Source organism: Mustela erminea, chromosome 5 (genome assembly GCF_009829155.1).
Source record: "Mustela erminea isolate mMusErm1 chromosome 5, mMusErm1.Pri, whole genome shotgun sequence".
NCBI lineage: Eukaryota > Metazoa > Chordata > Mammalia > Carnivora > Mustelidae > Mustela > Mustela erminea.
This window is the reverse complement of record NC_045618.1, coordinates 71,995,908-72,019,523: the sequence shown is the minus strand read 5'-3', so window position 1 is coordinate 72,019,523 and position 23,616 is coordinate 71,995,908. Positions and strand designations below refer to the sequence as shown.

The window sequence follows — 23,616 nt, the reverse complement described above, 5'->3', positions numbered from 1 at the left end:
AAAATTCAAGTCAGCATTTTTTATTCCTGTTTTTTCCCTTTGTCAAGCCTTATTTGTCACCCAAACACAGACGGAGTTTAGAACTGGCCTGGTGCACCTGTGATACAAGTGGTTGTTGCAATAATCAGTTCAGAGGTAATTGTGCCTGGTTTGCAGTGCCGTGTGTGACACTTGGAAACAGGATATTGTGCCCCAGCCTGTGGGGCTGCCCTCCATAGCAGGAGGACCTCTGTCCTTGGGACCAAGAGTTATGAGGGGAGTTACGAGGCTGCCTGGACTAGGTACACTGTGCAGCGAGAACTGGAGAAGTTTTCTGAAATAGCACAGACAGGGTGGGGGGGGGGGTGTGGGTGACAGAGGTGTGTGCCAGAAAGACTCGTAAAGATTTTAAGCAAATATTAAGATTTTGAAAGAATTTAAGCTATGGATAAATGCTGGATGCCATTGTTAATATTGGGGAAATATAATCCATAGAACCAGTTTTGGGTTTTGGGTCAGAAAACAACTGGGTTTTGCTTTGCTTCCTACCATTGGTTTGACTGTTTTGGGTCACAACAACAAATTCTGTGTAGTTGTCAGCAGTTTATTTCTTTCTTAATCCCTAAAGTTAGAATATCACAGTCTAGATAGTGATGGCATCAGGGAATCCCATCTCTTCTAGGCTGGATCATATAATAATGTAAGTCTGGGATGAACCTTCTAGAATATGTCTAGAATATTTTATGACCTTGCTATATTCTCATTCAAAAAATAGCTACATTGGTTTTTCTACAAAACAGATTTGTGTTAGTAGGAGAGATTAAAATGGTCATAGATCCTACTTTTTTTTTTTTTAAGATGTTATTTATTTATTTGACAGAGAGAGACACAGAGAGAAAGGGAACACAAGCAGGAGGACTAGGAGAGGGAGAAGCAGGCTTCCTGCCAAGCAGGGAGTCCGAGGCAGGGCTCGATCCCAGGACCCTGGGATGAAGGCCTGAGCCACCCAGGTGCCCCAAGATCCTAGTTTTTAATATGTAGTTATAAAGAATTTAGTTTGTTTGCTGGGATGAACAAAAAAAGATAAAGCCATCAGTTATAATTAGCTACTCCCTTCTATATTGTTGTGTAGTTTTTCTGTGGGAATTTGGATTAAGAAAATTTGACAGAGAACTAACTCTCAATGACTACAAATGAGGGCATCCCAGTTTGAAAGATTAAAATGGAATCTGTGGCTGAAGAATGGTGACAAAGGGTTTGCAGTCATAGGAAGAAGAGATAGATGAAATATTGTGTATGTGGCCTAGAAGGTCTGTAATGTTAAACTTGCCCCAAGACTGTGTTTCTCTATCAGAGTCCTTTACTGCCATGTTAAGAATGGCATGGCTGGGTCTCCAGCAATCTGAAACCCCTCCCCGGATAATGAGCATCCCACACAGTTAAATGTCACATCCTAGTGACTATTGGGATTTGCACTTGATCCTTTAGAAAGAACCTCCTTATCCTCAGATAGACTCCTTTTGCAAAATATGAATGATGCACAGATAAATGATTATTTTTTGCTCATTTTATCATGTTTTCTTTTTTTCCTTTTCCTCTAGGAAATTTTAATCCTAAAACGGGGACAGAGAAAGATTCTTGGGGGGCATAGTGAGTCTTAATAGTTCTTTTACATTTTTAATAAGCATAGTTAAAGATTTTCATCTTTTTTTAGTAAAGAAGAATAAGTCGCTGAACACTTCACTGAAATCAATAGTAAAATCAAGACCGTAAAGCCTTTTTTCATTAACAATTTCTTGCTAATTAAAATGATAACAGCATCAGGGAAGCCTGTTGAAAATATAGTGCTTAGAAACCAGAGGGAGCAATTAGGAGAAAAGGACAAAAAGTATAGCTTATATATAGAACCTTCTTTCCTTATCAGGCTCAAGGCTTATAATCATGTAGTTCTAGTTTTGTAAAGGACCCTAGGGCTCATCTATCCCCAGTCACGCCTGGAGACATTACTGCTCCTCAGAGGATTAAATGTTGGAAAGTTGGTGGGAGGGCCTGGTCTAATACCCAGGTCTTTAGACTTCTATTTCATTCACTCCTTCTACTCTTCTTTGCTCTATGTTTAAATACCTTTTACTCAAAGACAGAGGGAAGGGGTCTGTTTCAACCCTGACCTTGCTTCTCACAAGGGTAGTATTGTTTTGGCAGCTCAGCCCCTTGGACATGTACTCTGAGTCACTAGGAGAGAGATGGCAATATGGAAGAAAGGTGGGGTGCGGTCAGGGAAGGAGGAGAAGCTGTGGACCCTCTTTGCCAGCTTGCTTAGTTGCTGGCGGGAAGGGGCTTAGGACAGTGCCTGGTAAACACTCGGTGGCTATCACTGTCACTGCCACAATTACCACAACTTTTTCATCTGCTCTTTGATGGAATATTCTGTGTTGAAAGAAAATCCTGCATTTATCATTAATTTCCTTTTCTAAATAAAATAAAAACAATTGGAACATATGGAGAATTTTGTTGTACTTTTTGTCATATTAAGAAGGGGAATATCTAAGTAAATGTATTGTTAAATTGTCCTAAGCTACACTAGATTACTCCTATTACTTTGCTGGGAAGATAGCTTTCTGTCATTCTTTCCCTTTAAAATGTTATTCTGAAATATAGCAGTGTTCTCATTGCCAAAGCAAAATAGGACAGTACCTGCCCTGTGTTTCCGAGAGTGAAATGTGCCTTCTTTGATTGATCAGAGAATCTGATGTGTTGATTTTTTTGTGGCTATGTTACTACTGTTTTCATCATTTGTATTTGTTTTGCTTTTTTAACACTCCAGAGCATTTTCATGTCTTTCTCTCTGCTATGGTTTCAGTCTACTAATCCTGATCCTCTCAGGTTTTGTACAAGTAAATTAAGTAGTCTTACATAAAATATTTTATTAAATATTTAATGCGTGCATTATGTGAACACTTGATTCTCTACCTACACCATGTTTTTTACTTTGCCTTGGAAGAAAAATTTCTAGAAGCATGTTACCTAAGTTAGAAAGTAGTGCATATATTATCTTAATTTTTTTAATTATATAAAAAATTAGCAGAAAGTTACAGTCTCTGAATTCTGTGGCAGATGTTTTCAAGTTAGATACAGCTATCAAAATCCAAGGGCAAATTTTACTATGTTTAGTTTCTGAAAATAACTTTGAATTGAATGGGTGATAGTACTAAGATTCTGCTAAAAACCAGTCCAACTGGGCCTTTGTTGTCACAGGATAAGAGGATAGAAACTTTTAGCTAAAGAGACTCAACACCAGAGCAGTATTTCCCTAAAAATAATAATTTGCCTTAACCAGCTCATTTATATAAAACAGACTAAGTTTTCAGGAAACGCAAACCCTAGTGTGCTTTTACAGCCCCAGTCCCATCCAGTTCTTTCTTTGTTGAACTGAATGAGTGTGTTCTGATAGCACAAATGGTGTGAAAGTCTCCCAGCCGCTGGGCTCAGGTTTGCTGTTCCTGAAGATAATTTGTGTGAGAATAAGAAGGCAGATCTGAGCTATTAGTCGGTATCTGTGTGGTTGTGCACTGGGCAAAGCATACATTGGTACTTACTTGCAGGCGCAAAATCAGTTCTGTTCTTAAAAGAATCAGTTTTAAAGTATTGTGTTACACTCTGTCCTATCTCTCCCTGAACAGACTCTGTAAATGTCATGTCATGAACTGTATTTCTAAGATACTATTTTTTTCCCTTGCTTCTTAGTCCATTGGAAATGCTAAGACAACCCGGAATGATAACAGCAGCCGTTTTGGGAAGTATATTGAAATTGGTTTTGATAAGAGATACCGAATCATTGGTGCCAATATGAGAACTTACCTTTTAGAGAAATCCAGAGTGGTATTCCAGGTAAGGCGGGCAGCTGCATGTATAAATTTTTGTTAGATTGCCATATAATTCTAGAGCTCGTGCTTGCTAGTATGGATTTTATTTGCAGATACTCTTGAGCATATTATGACAGTATTACTACAAACCACATTTGGGCTGAAATACGTAAAATGGTACCTGTCAGAGGCAGGGCAAACCCATTAGACTAATAATCTGTGGAATTGGGCACTGGTTTAGGTTTAATGGTTTAGACTTTTTCCTGCAAATGGTTGTAGCTTAATTAAAAAGAGGTGCTATCAGTTTATTTTTTTTTTTAAGATTTTATTTGTTTCTTTCAGAGAGAGAGAATGTGAGCATAAGTAGGGGGAGGGGCAGAGGGAGAGAGAAAATCCCAAGCAGACTCCCTGCTGAGCGCAAGCTGACATGGGGCTCCATCCCATGACCCTGAGATCATGACCAGAGCTGAAGCCCAGAGTCGGATGCCTAACTGACTGCGCCACGCAGGCTCCCCAAGAGGTGTTACTAGTTTACTCTCAAGTCTCATATTTCCTAGTTGGTAGGGAAGACATTGGATTATGTTTTCAGTGAATTACAGTTTGAACCTAGTTCCTTGTCCTCTTTTCTTCCTTTTCCTCTCTTAGAATTTGGTATTGTTTAAATAGAATAATGAAGGCTAAGAAATCTCCTTTACTAGACATAAGCCCCTTTTGGAGATCAGACCTGACTTTGAGGCCACACTGTGATTTAGTCAGCTGAATACACTACAGAATTCAAGGATATGATGGTAGAGTATGAGGATTCAGTTTTGTATGAACAGTGTTATTACAGCTGCATTTCTAAAGTATGTATGTGGAAAAAGGACTGTCAGGAAATACCAAGAAATTATGTTAAAATTATACATGATTTATTTTCTGTTCTGTAAAATATTTTATTAATGTTATAGTGTATAAACTAAAATGATGTAGATGATGCAGTGCATTTGTGGATTTCTTACAAACAACCACAGGAGATGATCTGGTCTGACATATGGCAAAGGTAGAATATTCTTTTTCATTTAAAGTGTTAGGAAGACCATGAGCCTGAGAGGTACTGTGAGAAGATATTGAGTACACATTTACCCCTTTTTCCAAAAGTAGATTGGTCCTATGAAAACTTCTGTAAGCTGAAATGGTGTGAAGTGAAGAAAAAAATTAACATTAATTTATATGGAAAAATTTCTGAGCATCCCCAGACCCCAAAAATAACCTCTCTTAGGCTTTTCTGATACCTTAGGACACATGCTAGCAGATACACAGAATAAATCGAGATAAAGCGCAGATGCTCACAGACACAGTTCAAAGCTATGGCAGCTTGATGCCAAGATGCTGAGTGTAGTTCCCGTGTAAAGAGCTTGGTGGTTCCACGCTCGCTGCTGGGGGAGTGCAGCCTCTGTAATGGCTCACCACAAAGTAACTGCTAAACACCAGTTTTTGCTTTTCTGTAAAAGAGCCTCTTTGGATTTCCTTTGGTTAGCAAAACAGGTGCTAATGTAGGCTTTCTGCAAAAATGAAGTGGTGTAGTGTGAGCTTTAGAAAAGCAGGGGATACCTATACTTCAAAAACAGGGTTTTAGTTTTCCCCAAAGGCATATACCAAACTGTTCTCTACTTCAAAAAGCACCATTATCAGATATAATGTTGACTGTAACTAACAGATACACATTCATACATATAGGCACGTGACTGATAAATCATGAGATTTAATAATCATAAATCTATATTAGGAAATTTAGGTATAAGGACAACTTATTACACTGAGATAATTAAATATTAAAATTTCATTTTATGGGGGTACCTTGGTGGCTCAGTAGTTTAAGTGTCTGACCCTTGATTTCAGCTCAGGTCATGATCTCAAAGTTGTGGGATAGGGACCTGATCAGGCTCTGTGCTCAGTGGGTAGTCTGCTTGAGATTCTCTCCCTCTGCCCTACCCCCTGCTCTCTTTCTTTCTCAAATAAATAAATCTTTAAAAAAATTGGGAGCACCTGGGTGGCTCAGATGATCAAGTGTCTACCTTCAGCTCAAGTCATGATCTTCAGGTCCTGGCATCGGGCCCTGCGTTGGGATCCCACCTCAGTGGGGGTCTTCTTCTCCCTCTGCTTCTCCCGCCGCTTGGGCTCTGTCTCTCTCTGTTCCTCTCTCAAATGAATAATAATAATAATAATCTTTAGAAATTTTATTTCATGATTGAATTTTCAGGGTTTTAGGTTAAAATGCTATAATTGAAAACTCTTCTTATTTCAAAGGCAGAAGAGGAGAGAAACTATCATATCTTCTACCAGCTTTGTGCTTCAGCAAAGTTACCTGAATTTAAAATGCTGCGATTAGGTACGACTATGGTGTTAGATTTATTGTTCTGGTATTGTTTTCCATTTATTCCTGTGTCCATAAACTTATTATAGGAGATTATCTAATACTAAAATATTTATGAGTAAAATGATAGGAAGTTTGCAGTTGGCTTCACGATAACCTGGGGATGGGGAAGGAGTGAAGTAGGATGGGCCTTACGTGGATACCTATTTAAGATGAGTGATGAGTCCACAGGCAGTCCACTTAACGGGGCTATCACTGCCTCTGCTTTAGAGTGGACATAAGGGTAGGATTCAAGGCATCTTCATAGCCTGCAAATCTTTTATTTTCATTCATTGCAGGAAATGCAAATAACTTTCATTACACGAAGCAAGGTGGCAGTCCTGTGATTGAAGGAGTTGATGATACCAAGGAGATGGCACATACCAGGCAGGCCTGCACTCTGCTAGGTAATATAATTTTATTTTTGAGCTCTTAGGAGCAGTAGTTCTCTGATTCACGCAGTCTTTGGAATATTGGCTTAGCTTTGTATTAGGTGGTGAGTGTTGTTGGGAGATTTAACATTTGTTCCTTATAAAATAACTTGGGGCAGCAAATGAGCTCAAGGTTTTTTTGGGGGGGTGATGGGAACTATTCTAAAATCAGATTGTAGTAATGGTTATACAACTCATCACTGACTAGTACACTTAAAACAGGTGAATTTTATGGTATGCAAATTATCCTTCAATAAACTGAAGGCATTAGGGGAGGTAGGACTAACTGTAATTCTTTGTTTTAATTTTCAAAAAATCTGAAACCTAAAGCTAAATGAGATGAGTTCCTAAACAAGTTCAAGTTCACATTTTGTAGGGTTCTGGCTGTTTTGTTTATCTCGCCCTTTTTTTTTTTTGGTCGTTTGTGTTTGGGAATGTGGTTGAGCTTGTGTAGTGACAAACATTGTATCGCAAGTAGACTATTCCATTGTTTAAAAGATGGCTCAAATGTCGCTGTCTTGTTTCTGAGATTTAAAACATATGGGGTCTACATGCAAGTAAATTAATCTTTAGAACTGCAGTGTACAACTTTTAGTGGTGAATTATTTATTTTAAAAACCTCAAAATATAAATGACTAAAATCATGTGTTGGTATTTTGATGAGTACTATGAGGTGAGTTAATTTAATTTAAAAGCATTGCTAATCAGCGTATGGTCCAGAACCATAGTGGAGCTTGCAAAAATTCAGAAACTCAAGCCCAATTTTAGATCTACTGAAACGGATCTGCACGTTAACAAGATCCATTGGTGATTCATATGCACATTAAAGTTTGAAAAATTACCACTGTAATTTTAGGGCTAAATCTATTCATAAATAGAAAATTGCAAATTTATAAAAGTCATAATTAGGAGATAGTAAAAATATTCATTATAAGCTCAACTCTCAATTACCCTGTATATGATTACATATTTGAAAATAATTTTACTATTTTTACTTCTATATAATTACCTTATTGAAAAATGAATCCAGATCTGATAAAATGCCAAAGCTATACAGCTTTCTCATCCTGCCTTATCCATCAGTTGCTACTCTAATGCCGCATTTCAAATTCCCTCATCAAGCTGAGTACAACATGGGCCCAAACACTTCTCATCTTGGGATCTCTTTAGCTTATAGTTGGTCTGTAGTTAGAAGGAGTAATTAAAATAATCTGACTTAAAATAGTCTTATTGGGCTATAACTTGCACTTGGGAGTAGAGAAAATAGAAAAGGTAATGATGTTAGTAAAATACTTAAATCCAGGGTATTACGGCGATGATAATTTGTTTAGCATTTACCATGTGTCCCGTAGTATGCTAAGTATACTACACGACTATATGCATTTTCTCATTTAATGCTCATGGATTCCCTTTGAGGTAGTCACAACTATTTCCATATCTCACATGAGAAAACAGAAACATAGAAGGGTGAAGTTATGTGCCTATGTGACATGGCAGGTCAGGAGCAACACCTGCCCTTGAGCCAGTTCTCACTCCACAGCCTGTGCTCTCAACCGTGATGCTACATGGTGTTATGTGTTGATGTCAGCAAAGATGAAAGTGTGGTTAACCATGACATGTGACCATCTGCACCTTTGGTAATATTCAAGGGTTAAAATAGGCTTAATATTGGCTGTTGCAATAGTTTATTATCACTTGTTCATTTACTCTATTTCAGGAATTAGTGAGTCTTATCAGATGGGAATTTTCCGAATACTTGCTGGCATCCTTCACTTAGGCAATGTTGCATTTACATCTCGGGATTCAGACAGCTGCACGATACCTGTAAGTTCAGAATATGCTTAGTGTGATAGCAGTTTCCTTGTGTTTCAGTTTTGTTAATATTTGAAGTCTCTATTATCATTATCAGAGAGATAAATTATCCCAAGTAGAATCATGAACTGAAGGTAAGAAATTTGGATGCTAATCCCTCCTGCACAGTGATTGTGTGTGTTAGCGGGAGGGAAGAGGAGAGAACTTGGATACATGTCTGGTCCATATGAACAGAGGTGGGAAGTATTAGTATTCAGTGTGAAAGTTGGACTGGGGATGTCGAGGGAGAGGGGTTCATTTGGCCCATGGTACATACCAGTAATTGAAAACTTTATGTCTTCAGCTGTGGAGTTGTAATATAGTTTAAAGGTTGTTGAAACAACTATTAACAGTGATTACTCCTGTGAAGAGGAACTAGATGACTGGAGGACTGAGTGTCTTCACTAGGATTTGCATATTCTTTCACACATAGTGATAACTGCACACTGAGAATTAAAACCCAATTCTATATGTGGAAGTGTTTGTTTAAATTGTAACAAAACCTGGTAGTCTCAGGTTGTCCTCATTGGGCATTTATGATTTGCAGTATTTGCTGATCACCACCATCAAATATAACTCATGCGCACACGTGTGTGCACACACACAGTTTTAGGTACTTTCTAACTTTATTAGAATGGAGGGAGTTTTAGTATAATTAATTATTTTTCCATCCTGCTTCCTCAATACTGTGATAGGACACAATCTGAAGATTTATGTTTCACTCTTCAGATACCCAAGTTGATATTAGCAAATCTACATGTAGATTAATTCATGATTTAAATTTGCATAAATAAGACGTTAGTTTTAAAATACATGTTTTTGTGTCTCTACTTGGATTTAGTCCCTATTTTACTGTTTAATCATGCTTTGTTTTTTTGGTGAGTTGCTTACACTTCTCTGAACTTCTGTTTCCTCATCTGTAAAATGAGACTTTCTTTTCCAGCAATTTTCGACTGGGTGCTCTGGTTGATCTTCATACTGGATAAACCATAAATATATATATATATATACATATATATATATGTATATATATTTTTTTTTAAAGATTTTATTTTTAAGTAATCTCTGCACCTAACGTGAGCTTGAACTCACAGCTCCCAAGATTAAGAGTCTCATGTTCCACTGACTGAGCCAGCCAGATGCCCCATAATAAATTATATATTTTTTTAAAAATTAATAAATATATAAAATTTAGTCAGAGACCAGAAACTAAGTGAAAATAGGAGCTATGAGAAAGAAGTGGAACCCTGGAATTAGGGCTCATCTTGACAGCATTTACTGAAGCCAAGTGACCATGAGTTTTAGTTTTCCTAGCCAAGTAGAGTGCAAAAAACAAAAGACAAAGCCCAGGACTCATATAAACAGGGGAACTCCTGCCTAAAGCTAAGGCCCTAAATGGGAAACTAGTAATAAACTTGCCCACCACCTACTTGAAGAGTACAAAGAAAAGTTGATCTGGCTTGAGCAGACCTTGGTGCTATGTGTAGGAGAAAATAGGTCCTAAAATTTTATGGCAATGAACTGACCCTCACAGTTACTCCCAGACTGATTTTTGTAGTTCCCAGAAAACTAAATACAGAAAATTTAACTGAAATTGGTCCTGGATTGGTGGTGCCTTAGATGCCTGTCAGAAGCAAATATAAATCTATAAATCTACTTTGGATGATCCAAGTCTCAATAGAGTCCCATGAGAAAATTTACAACAAATAATTGGTTCATAGTCAGAAATCACAAATGCCACAAAGAAATGAAATAGAAGGAGCTAGGTGAAACAACAGATAAGAGTCAAACCCATTAAGAATGCTGAAAGAAATTAATAGCAAATCAACACAACTGAGGAGAGAAGAGATGAACTAGAAGAAAGATGTGAAGAAATTACCCAAAATGCAAGACAGACCCAGAGACGGAGCACTTAAAACAGAGGAGAGGTGAAGGACAGAATAATAAAATCTAATTTTAATCTAATGAGAATTCGTAGAGGGGGAAAAAAGAGAAAGAGGCAGACATAATATTTGAAAGATAATTATTCACAAATTTCAGAAATTGTGAAAATGGCTTCTAAACCTCAGATAAGGAAAGTCCACAAAATCCTAATTAGGATAAATAAAAAGAAATCCACCTAAGGCACACCATAATGATATCAGAGGCAGAGAGAAAAATCTTAAAACAGGCAGAGAGATAAAATATAACTACTTTCGAAGAAATAACAGTTAAACCATTAGCTCACTTCTCAACTACAATAGAAGCTAGAAAACACTATCTTCAGTGCTCTAGAGTAAATAACTATTAACTTAGAATTGTATATCCCATAAAAAGATCTTTCCAGAATGAGGGAAGAATAGAAGTGTTTTCAGACAAATAGAAATTGGGAGATTTTGTCACCAAAAGGCCCTCACTAAAGGAAATATTAAAGAACCTGGTTTAGGTAGAAGGAAAGTGACCCAAGATAGATCTAGAAGTACAGAATGAATGGTGGATCAATAAACTAGGAAAGCACATGCCAGTACAGAAAATGTTTCATTAATTAAAACAGTAATAATTATGAATAGTATATTAGGCCAGGAAAGACAGAACTCCCCACAAAATACTTAGTTACAAAGGGAAAATAGCCATCTTTACAGTGGAGAAACTTGGCAGGCATTCCCTTAATCAGGTGACTGCAAGTCACAGGACCAGTGGAAAAACCAATCAACATCACAGAACTTCTTTTTTTGTACTTGTTGCTGTTGTTTGCTTTTTTTGTTTGTTTGTTTTAAAGATTTTATTATTTATTTATTTGACAGATAGAAATCACAAGTAGGCAGAGAGGCAGGCAGAGAGAGAGGAGGAAGCAGGCTCTCTACCGAGCAGAGAGCCCAACGGGGGCTCAATCCCAGGACTCTGGGATCATGACCCTAGCCGAAGGCAGAGGCTTTAACCTACTGAGCCACCCAGGTGCCCCTGTTGTTTGCTTTTAAAAAGCCTTTAAAGGGCACCTGAGTGACTCAGTTGGTTAAGGAACTGCCTTCGGCTCAGGTCATGAACCAGACGATCCAGTCCCTGGATCTTAGTCCCTGGTTCCCTACTCAGCAGGGAGTCTGCTTCTCCCTCTGACCCTCTCCCCTCTCATTCTCACTCTCTCTCATTCTCTCTCTCTCTTAAAAGATTTTATTTATTTATTTGAGAGAGAGATCCAGAGAGAGAGGGGTCACAAGTAGACAGAGAGGCAGGCAGGGAGAGAGCGAGAATCAGGCTCTCCGTTGGGCAGGGAGTTGATGCGGGGCTCGATCCCAGGACTCTGGAATCATGACCTGAGCAGAGGGCACCCACTTAACCAGCTGAGCCACCCAGGCCCTCTCTTTCTCTCTCTTAAGTAAATAAATCTTTAACAAAAAAATAAAAAGCCTTTAAGGATATTCTTTATTGGGCTCCCTGCTCAGCAGAAAGCCTCCTTCCCCCAAACCCCCACTTCCCCTGCTTTTGTTCCCTCTTTTGATGTATCTCTCTGTCCTCTACGGCCATACTACCCTGAACGCGCCCCATCTCGTCTGATGTATCTCTCTGTCAAATAAATAAATAAAATCTTTTTAAAAAAAAGAAATTCTTTATTTCTCTGGTTTGTAGCTTATAGTGAACATGGTTGGGTTTTTTTCCCCCAGGTTTTTAATTTTAACTCCAGTATAGTTACCATATAGTCTAAGATTATTTTCAGGTGTGCAGTATAGTGTTCAGCACTTCCATGCAACACCCGGTGCTCATCACAAGTGCCTCCTTCATCCCCATCACTTGTTTCACCCTCCCCCACCCACCTCCCCTCTGGTAACATCAGTTTGCTCTTAGTAGTTAAGAGTCTGTTTCTTGGGCTTTTTCCATAGTGCAGCTATTGTTAATACTGTAATAAATATGGGAGTGCTTGCACCCCTTCAAATTAGGGTTTTTGCATTTTCGGGGTAAATACTCAGGAGTGTGATTACTGGATCATAGGGTAGTTCTATTTTTAACTTTTTCCAGAGTGTTTTGTGGAAACTTAACTTTTTCCATACTGTTTTCCAGAGTGGCTGCACGAGTTTGCATTCCCACTAGCAATGCATGAGGGGTCTTTTTTTTCCACATCCTTACCAACACTTGTTGTTTCTTGTGTTTTTGATTTGAGCTGTTCTGGCAGGTGTGCAGTGATATCTCATCGTAGTTTTGATTTGCATTTCCCTGGTGATGATTGATATTAAGCATGTGTTCATGTGGGTGTTAGCCATCTGGATGTCTTTAGAGAAATGACTGTTGAACACTAAATAACTTCTGATGTGGTGAACTGAGAGCACAACATCACTTCTCTGGTATTCCTGCTAAGAAGACATGACCCAAATCTAATCATGAGGCAGTGTCATACAGACCTTCATTGAAGGACCTACATTAAAAAGGTCAAGGTCACAAACAAGCAAACAAAAAAGAGTGAAGACCTATTGAGATTAAAGGAGGCTAGTGAAACATGGCAATTAAATTCAGTGTATGAACTTAGAATGGATCCTGGACTGTAAAAATATCTCCCCCACTCCTGTGCAGAGACTGTTAGAACAGCCAGAAAAAAAAATTGGATTGGATCTGTAGGTTAGATAATAGAGTTGTGTCATTGCTAATTTTCTAATTTTCTTGGTGATATCATAGTTATATAAGACAGTGTCTTTGGTTTTTAGGAGTTGCACCCTGAAAATATTTAGGACTAAAATGGCATCATGCATGGAACTTCTCTCAAAGGTTTTTTGTCGTTTTATTTTTTTCCTCCCACTCTCAAAGGTTATAAAAAATTAATGTGTATGTACATGTATTTGGAGGAAAGAGAATGATACAAGCAAATGTGTAAAATGATAATATTTAGGGAATCTGGGTGAAGGAAATTCTTTGTACTGCTCTTGAAACTTTTGTCTTAGTCTAAAATTAGTCTAGAAAAAAAGTTAAAGAGAATCATCAGCCCCTGTTCCCCCTAAAAACATGGAGCTAGAGTACTAGATAACAACTGGATTACTGCTGTAGGAATTCAGCTGAATAGTTTTGAAAAAAGTATCCTCAAAACATAAAGGTACAGAAAGTTTGAAAATAAGTTTAGAGAAGACACATCATAATAACTAAAAAAAAACCCTGGCAGAGCCTGTATTGATATTCAACAAAATAGTTGGGACCAAAGCAATACTAAAGGTAAATAGAGTACTATGTAATAATAGAGGTTTTATTCATCAGGAAGATGTAACGCTTTTGAACTTTCATGTACTTAATGGCATAGACTTAACATTGAAAGACCCTAGAGGACCCGCACCCAAGGACGCACTCACAGACCACTGGATGCAATAAGCAAGAGGATTTTATTCGGGCATGCTCGGACTCCCAGGGACACTTGACCACGAAATCCGCGAGGGATGGGTTAGTGTCTGAGAGCCCTGATCGGTTTCGGAAGTCACTTAATATAGAATTTTACAGTCCATTACATCAGAGCCCTCACTTTTCTAGCCAGTAATTTCAAAGCATTACAGCAAGGCCTACACATCCTTTAAAACCAACCATACATTCTGGCCAGTCACCGTTCAGGTAGTGTACAGTAGAGGGTACGTGTTGAATTGCACGTTTCTAACCTTTATCTGTATACGTGCTGAACCGCACGTCTCCAGCTAGCGTACGTGCTGAACCGCACGTCTCCGGCCTTGGTACGGGAGACAACCCTTATCAATTTTACTTAGTAGTAGGGGAAATTCTTAACAGGGGAAGGGTATAACTTTATTTGATTACACAGCGAGCGAGGGTTTAAGCAATTTTTCATTTCTTAGCAAAGCATTAGAAGCATTATTATACAGAAGCCAGAAACAGCTGGGTTAAACACAGATTTTTGCTATTCGTTATCCTGTTATGCTGCTTGCTGACTCCCTTATCTATGGTCAGCTGGCCACAGTTTCTTAGTTAGCATAAGCTGGTTATAAAAAGAATGTTAAAACTTATAGGCTATACTATAGTTCTGACCTGGGGTCCTTCAACATATATAAAGCAAAAATCAACAGAAACCAAAAGAAGAAATAATTCTATCGTAGGGAGAGATTATTGACTTTTCTCAGATAAAGAGAAGAGGTAAATGAAGAAGTCTAAAAATCAGTAAAGTTACAGAAAATTTGAACAAAAAATTTACAGCCGTGATCTAATAGTATGGTCATGTTGTTCAAATAGAATATGTTTAGAAAGTACTAATGTCAAATCATACATATTTATATGAATGAAATTAGCTGCTTATTTAAGGGACATATAGCATGCTGTTGGTAATGATGCTAATTTGTATCTGAAGTGACCACTCGGGAGGAGAGGAGGTGAGGGAAGGAAGGGACTGCTTCAGTGGGAAGGGTCAGGAGGTGAGGGTGCCCACACCCAGGTTCTAATGACAACAGTGACATACATTGGCCATCTGATGTTTGATAAGCTGTCCTCTTGGATTTCACTCCAAGATAGCCATGTTCATCCTGCTTATTCCCTAGGAATGTCATCAGAGTCAACTGAAACATGTGAGTGAAGATGTTCACAAATGTAGTGCGCTTGTGTAGATTAAACTAAACAAGGTTTTATTGAATGTCTACTCAATCTACTCAAATCAAGGCCTAGGGAAGACCTTGTAGGGGATAGAGATTAAAGAGATTCTAATCTAAGAAGTCCAATGAATAACTCTCAAGTTATCTGTCTTAAACCCTTCAGTGACTTCCCTTTGCTCTCAGGATAAAGAACAGCCTGTCTCTCTGGCTTCATCTCAGATATTTTCTCCCTCACTCAGCTTTAGTCCCTCAAACTATAGTTTTCTCCCACCACAGGACTTGTGTACCAGCTATGCCCTCGGCCTGAAGACCCTTTCTTTCCCCTTTCACTGAGTTAATACTTCCCTATTCTTCAAGTCTCAACTGTGTTTCTCAAGACAACTGGCACTTGCCTCCCGAGTGGAGCGCAGTCCTTTCACATGGAATCATAGGATAGCACCCTTGTTCTCTGCAGTCATTTTACATTTTAGGGAGCAGTCGTTTGACTAATATCCATTTCACCTAGGGACTATAAGTTCTAGGAAGATAGGGGCCATGTCTGGTTTTATTTACCGGCATGTTGTAGGCACTAAGTAAATACTTGTTGACAAGCTGACAGATCTTCTGATCAACTGACTGAATAAAGGTGCCCGAAGACAGATACAAACAAATACAGTGAAGAGAAAGGAAGATGTAGCGTGTGAAACGAGCCCTAGAAGAGATCGTAAAATGGTGTCTAGATGCTAGTCTACTGGATGACAACCGATCAGGTTGAAGTGTTCATTATAACAAAGAAATTGCTGGGTTTATTTGTTGCTTCTTTGTGTTCTTTTAGTAAATTCTTATTTGATTGATTTGGTCATAGGAAATAACCCACTCTCTTTTATCAGCCCAAGCATGAACCTCTCAGCATCTTCTCTGACCTTATGGGCGTAGACTATGAGGAGATGTGTCACTGGCTCTGCCATCGGAAACTGGCTACCGCCACAGAGACATACATCAAGCCCATCTCTAAGCTGCAGGCCACGAATGCCCGTGATGCTTTGGCCAAGCACATTTATGCCAAGCTCTTTAGCTGGATCGTAGATCATGTCAATCAGGCCCTCCATTCTGCTGTCAAACAGCACTCTTTTATTGGAGTGCTGGACATATATGGGTAAGTGTATTTGGCTTGATGGTCTGCCACAGAGCATTTCTTTCTAGAGATTATCTAGTAACTCTGAGTGGGTCCTAGATTCTGTCTCCTACTGGTAAGGAGAAAAGAAAATTAGAAGAGCATTTCTAAAAATCTTATTTCATTTGCTAGTTTGCCTTCTCTGGGTGCCCTCCTTTAAAGATTTTATTTATTTGAAAGAGAAAGAGTGAGAGAGAACATGAGCAGGGGGAGGGGCAGAGGGAGAAGCAGACTCCTAGGTGAGCAGGAAGCCCAATGCAGGACTCTATACCAGGGCTCTGGCTGGGATAATGACCTGAGCTGAAAGCAGATGCTTAACTGACTGAGTCACCCAGGTGCCCCTCTGGGTACCCTCATTTAGCTGTTAATACAGTTCTATACATTTGCGGTTTTTGATGCCTAATTTTAAAAATTATCTTATAAAGTTTTTCAAAAGAACCTATGAGATCTCTATTTTCAGTTCCCTTTTATGTGAATATAGGCCCTGAATCTATAAATTGACAAGAGCAGTAGCTTTATCATAATTATGATTGTTCCCCACCTGGGGATGAATTAGCCCTCAAAAACTCATAGTGTTGAACATTGCTGCATGCTTCAGCCTTCAAAAAAAAAATCTCTCTGCTACATGGCTGATGCCTACCTGTTGGGTGTAGATTCCATGTTACTGACTTATAAACCTTTATCTTCACTGATGTGGAAAAGAGGTTTCAGAATGTTGGGAAATTTCCCATTTCTTTCTTTCTAATGGGCACATTTTGAATATTTTAAAAAGCTGTTTGTTTCTTTTTCTCCTCTTAACATACTGTTTTTCATTTTACAGATTTGAAACATTTGAGATAAATAGTTTTGAACAGTTTTGCATAAATTATGCAAATGAAAAACTACAGCAACAATTCAATATGGTAAGAATTTTCTTTCTTAACTAATATTCTACTATAAATTCTTTTGAATTCCTGCTCTGTGTTTCAAGACTGGTTTCTGAAAAGAGACTGTAAATTGCAATTATTATGTGGGATTTAGAACAACTGAGCTGCTGAGGAACTTAGATTAATAAATAGGTGCAGTGTTAAAGAAATGTGTATAGCCCAGGTTACAACCTGAGAATAGTAAAAATTGGGTCAAAATAAATTGAGTGATGGAAACAGGAAGTGTGTTAGGTGATAACATAGGCAGTTTGAAGTTTGAAGCCCAGGATATCCTTTAGTGTGTTGTTCCCGTGGAGTGAAGACTATCATAACTCCTGCTTGCTGTATCCTCAAGATGCCAGTGTGAAAAATCAGCACACACTGTTTTCTACATATTTTCAACAATCTGAGACATCCACCACAACAATAGCAATGGGAATATTTTGAGAATGGTTCTTGTCCAGTTGTAGTATGAAATATCATCAAGTATTATGACGGTATTGGGGAATTTAAAGGTGTTTAAAAATGAGGGGCAGTACATTGTAATAGTGAAGATCACAAACCTCCAAAGTAAACTGCTTGGGTTGGAATCTTATTCTGCTTTGATTATTCATGGGACCTTGGGCAGGATAATTGACCCTCCTGGGCCATCTTTTAAAGGGGATAATGATAGTACCTACTGCATATGGTTGCATAGATTGAATGAGTTAGAATATGTAAAGTTATCAACAAGGACCAGGCACAGTTCTAAGTGCAGGATTAGGGATGGTTATTAGTACTGATGGAAAGGTTGTTAAAATGAGTTGCCTAAAAAGCAAAACAAAAAAAAAACAAGTCACTCGTAAGAGTTGACGATGGAAGAGTTGAAGGACAGGAGAAGAGTCCTTAGTATCCTCCTTTTATAAAAAGAGAGGAAAAGAGGCGTGGTCTCTAGTTAATGAACAAAAAACAGAAGTTTAAAGGTATTGTTTTAAGTTACAGAATTACTAAAAATCAAAAGAAGAAATAAAAATAGTAATATTGTGAGGACAGGGGACGGGCAGTAGAGAGATGGTATATATGAATTTGACCACATTTGCCTCTTCAAGAAATCAATAGATGATATTTACAATGAATACATAAAAAATAGTAGATAAACATATCCTTTAGAAGTAAGTATCAGAAGAAATAACTAAGGAAGTTAAAAATGGCTTCCTCCAGAGAGTGAGACTGGATTGAAGGGGTGGGGCAAGGGATTCTTGCGTGTCATCATCAAACCTTTAGACTGTTTGATTTTTAAAAAATATTGTGTATACTCTGATGAAAATTTAGACCGTCTTTATTTGTCAGGTTAAGCTGCTTAGCACAGTGAAATAATGCAAAGGTGATCTTCAAGCCTTAAGCTTATGACTGTTTCCATAAGAATGTTATTGGTGTCCTTTTTATCTTTGCTTAAGAAACATTAATAAAAACCTGTCAGAGACTAAACTGAGCATTATCTTTTCTCAAGGTTTTACTGAGTTTCTTAATACTTTAATCAGAGCCACAGCCTCTGCTCTTTCCTAGTATATTTTGGCACAAGATGACTGTAAATGTAAGGAACCAACACTGGCCTCACTAGGTACTGGCTCATTTGTCTATTTGACAAGGACCCCATGTCCTTGCATGTGTGTTTCTGACTCTCTCATTTCTCTTTCTCTTTCCCTCTGTCACTGTCAATCCGTTTCTCCTCTCTCTCTCTCTCTCTCTCACACACACACACACACACACACAGTGCTGCATCTTAGCTTCTCTCTGCACAGCTGCTCCACTCCCTCTTACTATCAGATGACTTCTTCTTCCCTTCTCTTCTGTGTATATTTTCTCAGGGTTTCTGCTTCCTCAGTCACTTCAAGCTCCTTCTGAACCCAGCAGTGGTTGGATTGCCCCTCTCATCCTTTTTCTTTTCTTTTTTTTTTTTTTTTTTTTCCTGGAGAGATAGGGAGATGGGGGAGGGGGCAGAAAGAGAGAGAGAAAGAGAGAGAATCCCATGACCTGCACGGAGCCTAATACAGGGCTTGATCCCAAAACCCAGAGACCTGAGCTGCAATCAAGAGTTGGATACTTAACCAACTGAGCCATCCAGGCACCTCTTCCCTTTCACCCTCTTAACTTGCCATTTCCCCGTTCATTTTGAATCAGCTTTAGCTTGGACTGTTGATTGCCCGTTTCTAAATTCTTATACCCACCAAAGAGAATCTGATTAACTTCATTCATTTTTCCACCAGAGATCTCTAGCAGTTGACCAGCTGTGACTAGGAATATAGGGTTTCACAGTAAAGAACCTGGTTGTTTTGGGCCACCCTTGGCAGGGATTATGAGTGGGGCAGTGGGCATGAGAAACACGGTGATTGGCATATTTAGAGATCGCAGGCATTACATATTAAGGATCTCTTGCCATGTTGAACCTCATGCCCACAATGTCTTTTTGACAACTGAGTATCCAAGATTTTTGAGGCCTCATGGACTTTTCCAAACTAGCATAGAGTTGTGTATAAGAAACAAGCTCTATTTAAAATCTGGAGCAGTGTTTCTGTTGTCAGTGTGGAGACTGCATGTAAATTATTGAATTAAAAAAAGAACAGAGCTCGTTCCTTATTGGTGCCATCAGTCAGGGCATCCTGCTAACACAGGGTGTCCCATTTGCCTTCTCATTCATCATAAGAGCAGAAGAAATTTACTTTCTGATCAACATGACATAAATATTTATTTGGGTGACCACTTTGTTTTTTTTAAATTATTGAAGCTTACTGCAGCTGGTAAATGCTGCAAATGAGCCAAGAGAGACATTATTATAAAGGCAGAATAAAGTAAGAAAGTTCTAAGTGCACAAGGAGCATGTGTATCAGATATCTTGGTGACACCTAAGTTTCACGGGGATTAGGGGCCTAGAAAATATGTGTTGTCTGGTCAAAGCCACGGGAGGCTATCCTTTCCAGAAAAAGGATCAAAATGTCTGAGAGAAGAAGGGACTCAGAAGAGATAAAAGAAAGCAGAAATCCCCAAGTACAATGAGTAGAGCTCATTAACGTCTTATAGACACTAGAAGTTTGCTGGATTGCTGTATTGGTTGGGCAGCCTGAAGCAAGAACGGTATTGGGGATTGGATTGAGCCTTCCATCTAGACTAATTTAACATCCATTCATCTGCAGAGCTCCTATTACAGAGCCTGTTCTCAGAGAAGCCTTCCCTCACTACCCTGTATCCAAACTAGATAAGGACTCTTGTTTTCATAGCTTACATTATTTTCCTTTGTAACATTACTATAGTTTGTGATTCCTTGTGGTTACTTGATTTCTGTCTGTTTTTCTCACTAAGGTTCCAAACTCCCTGAGGGCAGAACCCATATCTCCTTTGTTAATGGTGTGCAGTGACTGGCACATAGTAGACGGTCGATACATATTTTTGCTTAAATGAGTGACTGGAGATGAGAAGAAATGTGGAGGATGGTGGTTGAAGCATTTAGCAGAAGGAGCAGTTGATTGGTCCTTGCCGCAGCTGCTTGCAGCATTGGATGTAGAATTCACAGAATTGAGCTGTAGATTCCCTGACTGTGGAAAATGATGGAGGCAGACACAGAACACTGTTACCTAACTCTGAGGCACGTGAACTTCAACATCACTGTCCCTTAAGAGAATTACTTTGCTGTGCTGCAAGCATCATCTGGCATGGTTCAGTAGTCTAGAGGGTATCTGCTCTGCATAGTTCAAGGCCAGCTAAGACATTGTTAGCAGCACTGTGCAATAATTTGAGGCCAAAAAGTATATTGTACAGTGTTGGTTGTATACATATTAAAAAAAAAATCGAAAAGACTGCTACATTGTCAGCTGTTTTAACACACCCACACATGTAGATTTACTTGTTTACCAAGAATCCTGTGTAGCTGAGGCTTTGCTATCTGTGGATTTTATTTGCTTCTTATATCATTCTCCGTGTGTAAAACATGTTTCTCCCACAAGATTATTGTTGCTGGAAGCCATGGACTATCTCATATTATGTTCATATCCTCTTAGAGTGTTTTCTATAAATGTCATTTCTTGACTAACATTACTTGTAATGATACAGTAATGCCAGTTTTGTTTTTTATTTTTCATTTCAGCATGTCTTCAAATTAGAACAGGAAGAATATATGAAGGAACAAATTCCCTGGACACTCATAGATTTTTATGATAATCAACCTTGCATTAATCTTATAGAATCTAAACTGGGCATTCTAGATTTGCTGGATGAAGAATGCAAGGTAAATATGATTTTCTGACATACCTAGTCTATCAAGAGACATGTCAAGGTCAGAGGTAAGTGGGTTTAAGCACAGATTCATTGGTATACCATGGGGTGCCAGTGTGGCCACAAATAAGAGGTCACCCTACTTGCATTCTGAAGGGTCACTAGACTCAAAAGGTTCTACATACAATCAAAACTGGGATAATTTGGGAGCACCTGGGTAGCTCAGTTTGTTGAGTGGCTGACTCTTGATTTCAGCTCAGGTCATGATCTTGGTGTCCTGGGTTTGAACCCCGCATTGGGACTCTGTGCTCAGCAGGGAGTCTGCTTGAGATTCTCTCTCTCTCCCTTTGCCCCTCCCCTCACTTACACTCTCACTCTCTCCCTAAAATACATAAATAAATCTTTTTAAAATCTTGAAAAAAAAAAAAAAACTTGGGGAATTTCCTTTCTCTTTTCTGCCGCTTCTCAGTTATGTAAAAAATTGACATTAGACACTACTGCTTACCAGTTTGGTACTCAGTGATATGACATATTTAAAGAAATGCAAGAAATTGTACAAAAGATATTTTAAATAATAGTCTTAAATATCTGTGATTTTAAAATTGACTGCTTGTTCTTTATTATTGATATATATGGTAGAGAAAGAGTTTTAGTTTTAATATTTGAAGACCCAGCGTGCTGGGAAAACAATGGATCTCTGAGTGATCTTAGACAAATAACATATCCTTTCTCTTAACTCCTCTTTAGTTTGAATGCCATAAATTACAACTTACCATAGATTGATCCTCCTAAGTATCAGATTTCCTACAACATTAAGAATGAGTGTAATGCTCAGTTTCACTTGAAATTAAATAAAATGCATATCAAACCAAAAATGGGATACTGCATTTTACCTATCAGACAGGCAAGTTTTTTTTTTTTTTTTCCTTTTAAGGTTTTATTTATTTATTTTGAGAGAGAGAGAGAATGCATGTGAGCTGGGGGAGGGACAGAGGGAGAGAGAGAGAATCTCGGACTTCCCACTGAGCAGAGACCCCCAACACAGGGTTCAATCTTAGGACTACTGAGATCATGACCTGAGCCAAAATCAGGAGTCAGACGCTTAACCCACTGAGCCACCCAGGTGCTCTAGATAGGTGAGTTTAAATTTGATAATACCATTCATTGAAGGTAGAATGTGAGTTAATACAGCATATTTTGGGGGGAATTTGACAATATTTTTCAAAATTATAAAATTTTAGACCCAACAGTGGATCCAAAATTACCTTTGGGCCCAACAGTGGAATTGCTGGAATTCACCCTATGAATATACTTGCAAAAGTATCCAAGGTATATATGTAAAAGTAGCAATTGTGGCCATTTTTATAATAACAGAAAATGAGTAACAACCTAATACAAGAATGCTATTATTAAGAAGAAGAAAAATGCAAAGATTTTATAGAATGATTCTATTTGTGTGCATACCTTTAGACAGAAAGATAAAATTGGTGGAAATGATGAAAAGAAATTACTCTTCATTTTAAACCTTCATGAATTATGAAAATATTTCACTTTGTGCATATGTTACCTTTATTTAACCAATTTTTAAAAATACCTGATATGGCGCACCTGGCAGGCTTAGTCGATAGAGCATGTGACTCTTGATCTCATGGGGGTCATGAGTTCAAGCTCCACAGTGGGCCTATAGCTTACCTAAAATTTAAAAAAACCCATGAAATCATAATAGTTCATGTTTTATTTGTGAGGCTCTTGTTGTTTTAAAAGCCGATAAAATACTTATTTGATGATTCCTGGTATAGGCAGATTGAGTTGCCCAAAGATTGGGCTGAGTCACCCATGAAAAGGTCTCAGTCATTGCTTTCCTTTGGTAACTGATTTTCGTCATCTAACAGAGTAGTATGGAAGGAATGAGTTCCTACTGAATATAAAAGTTGTTAGAAAAGCCAAAAAATGGTCTCTTGGTTGATAACTCAGAAGAGTCTTATAACAATATTCTCCTTATTTTGTTTTTGCTGTTTTTTTTTTCTTTTTCTCTTCCACCCTGAATGTAGATGCCCAAAGGCACAGATGACACTTGGGCCCAAAAATTGTACAACACACATTTGAACAAATGTGCGCTCTTTGAAAAGCCCCGTCTATCGAACAAAGCTTTCATCATCCAACATTTTGCTGACAAAGTAAGGAAGCTTTATTATCTTTTTTCTTTTTGAATATTTAAGTTCAAAGAGGAAAAAAAATCATTGTCTAGAGATATCATTTTT

General features: G+C 38.3%; 1 protein-coding gene across 8 annotated transcripts in view; it reads left to right on the top strand.

Moving 5' to 3' along the window:
• Positions 1 to 23,616, top strand: part of MYO5A (myosin VA) — a 199,203-nt gene that overhangs the window by 90,208 nt on the left and 85,379 nt on the right. For all 8 annotated transcript variants that reach the window (XM_032343758.1, XM_032343754.1, XM_032343756.1 and 5 more), the window contains exons 6-13: positions 3,724 to 3,867; positions 6,129 to 6,210; positions 6,534 to 6,641; positions 8,383 to 8,489; positions 15,922 to 16,187; positions 17,026 to 17,107; positions 21,228 to 21,368; positions 23,407 to 23,532. In XM_032343758.1, the coding sequence (XP_032199649.1) occupies positions 3,724 to 3,867; positions 6,129 to 6,210; positions 6,534 to 6,641; positions 8,383 to 8,489; positions 15,922 to 16,187; positions 17,026 to 17,107; positions 21,228 to 21,368; positions 23,407 to 23,532 (1,056 nt within the window). The remainder of the gene's footprint in view (positions 1 to 3,723; positions 3,868 to 6,128; positions 6,211 to 6,533; positions 6,642 to 8,382; positions 8,490 to 15,921; positions 16,188 to 17,025; positions 17,108 to 21,227; positions 21,369 to 23,406; positions 23,533 to 23,616) is intronic.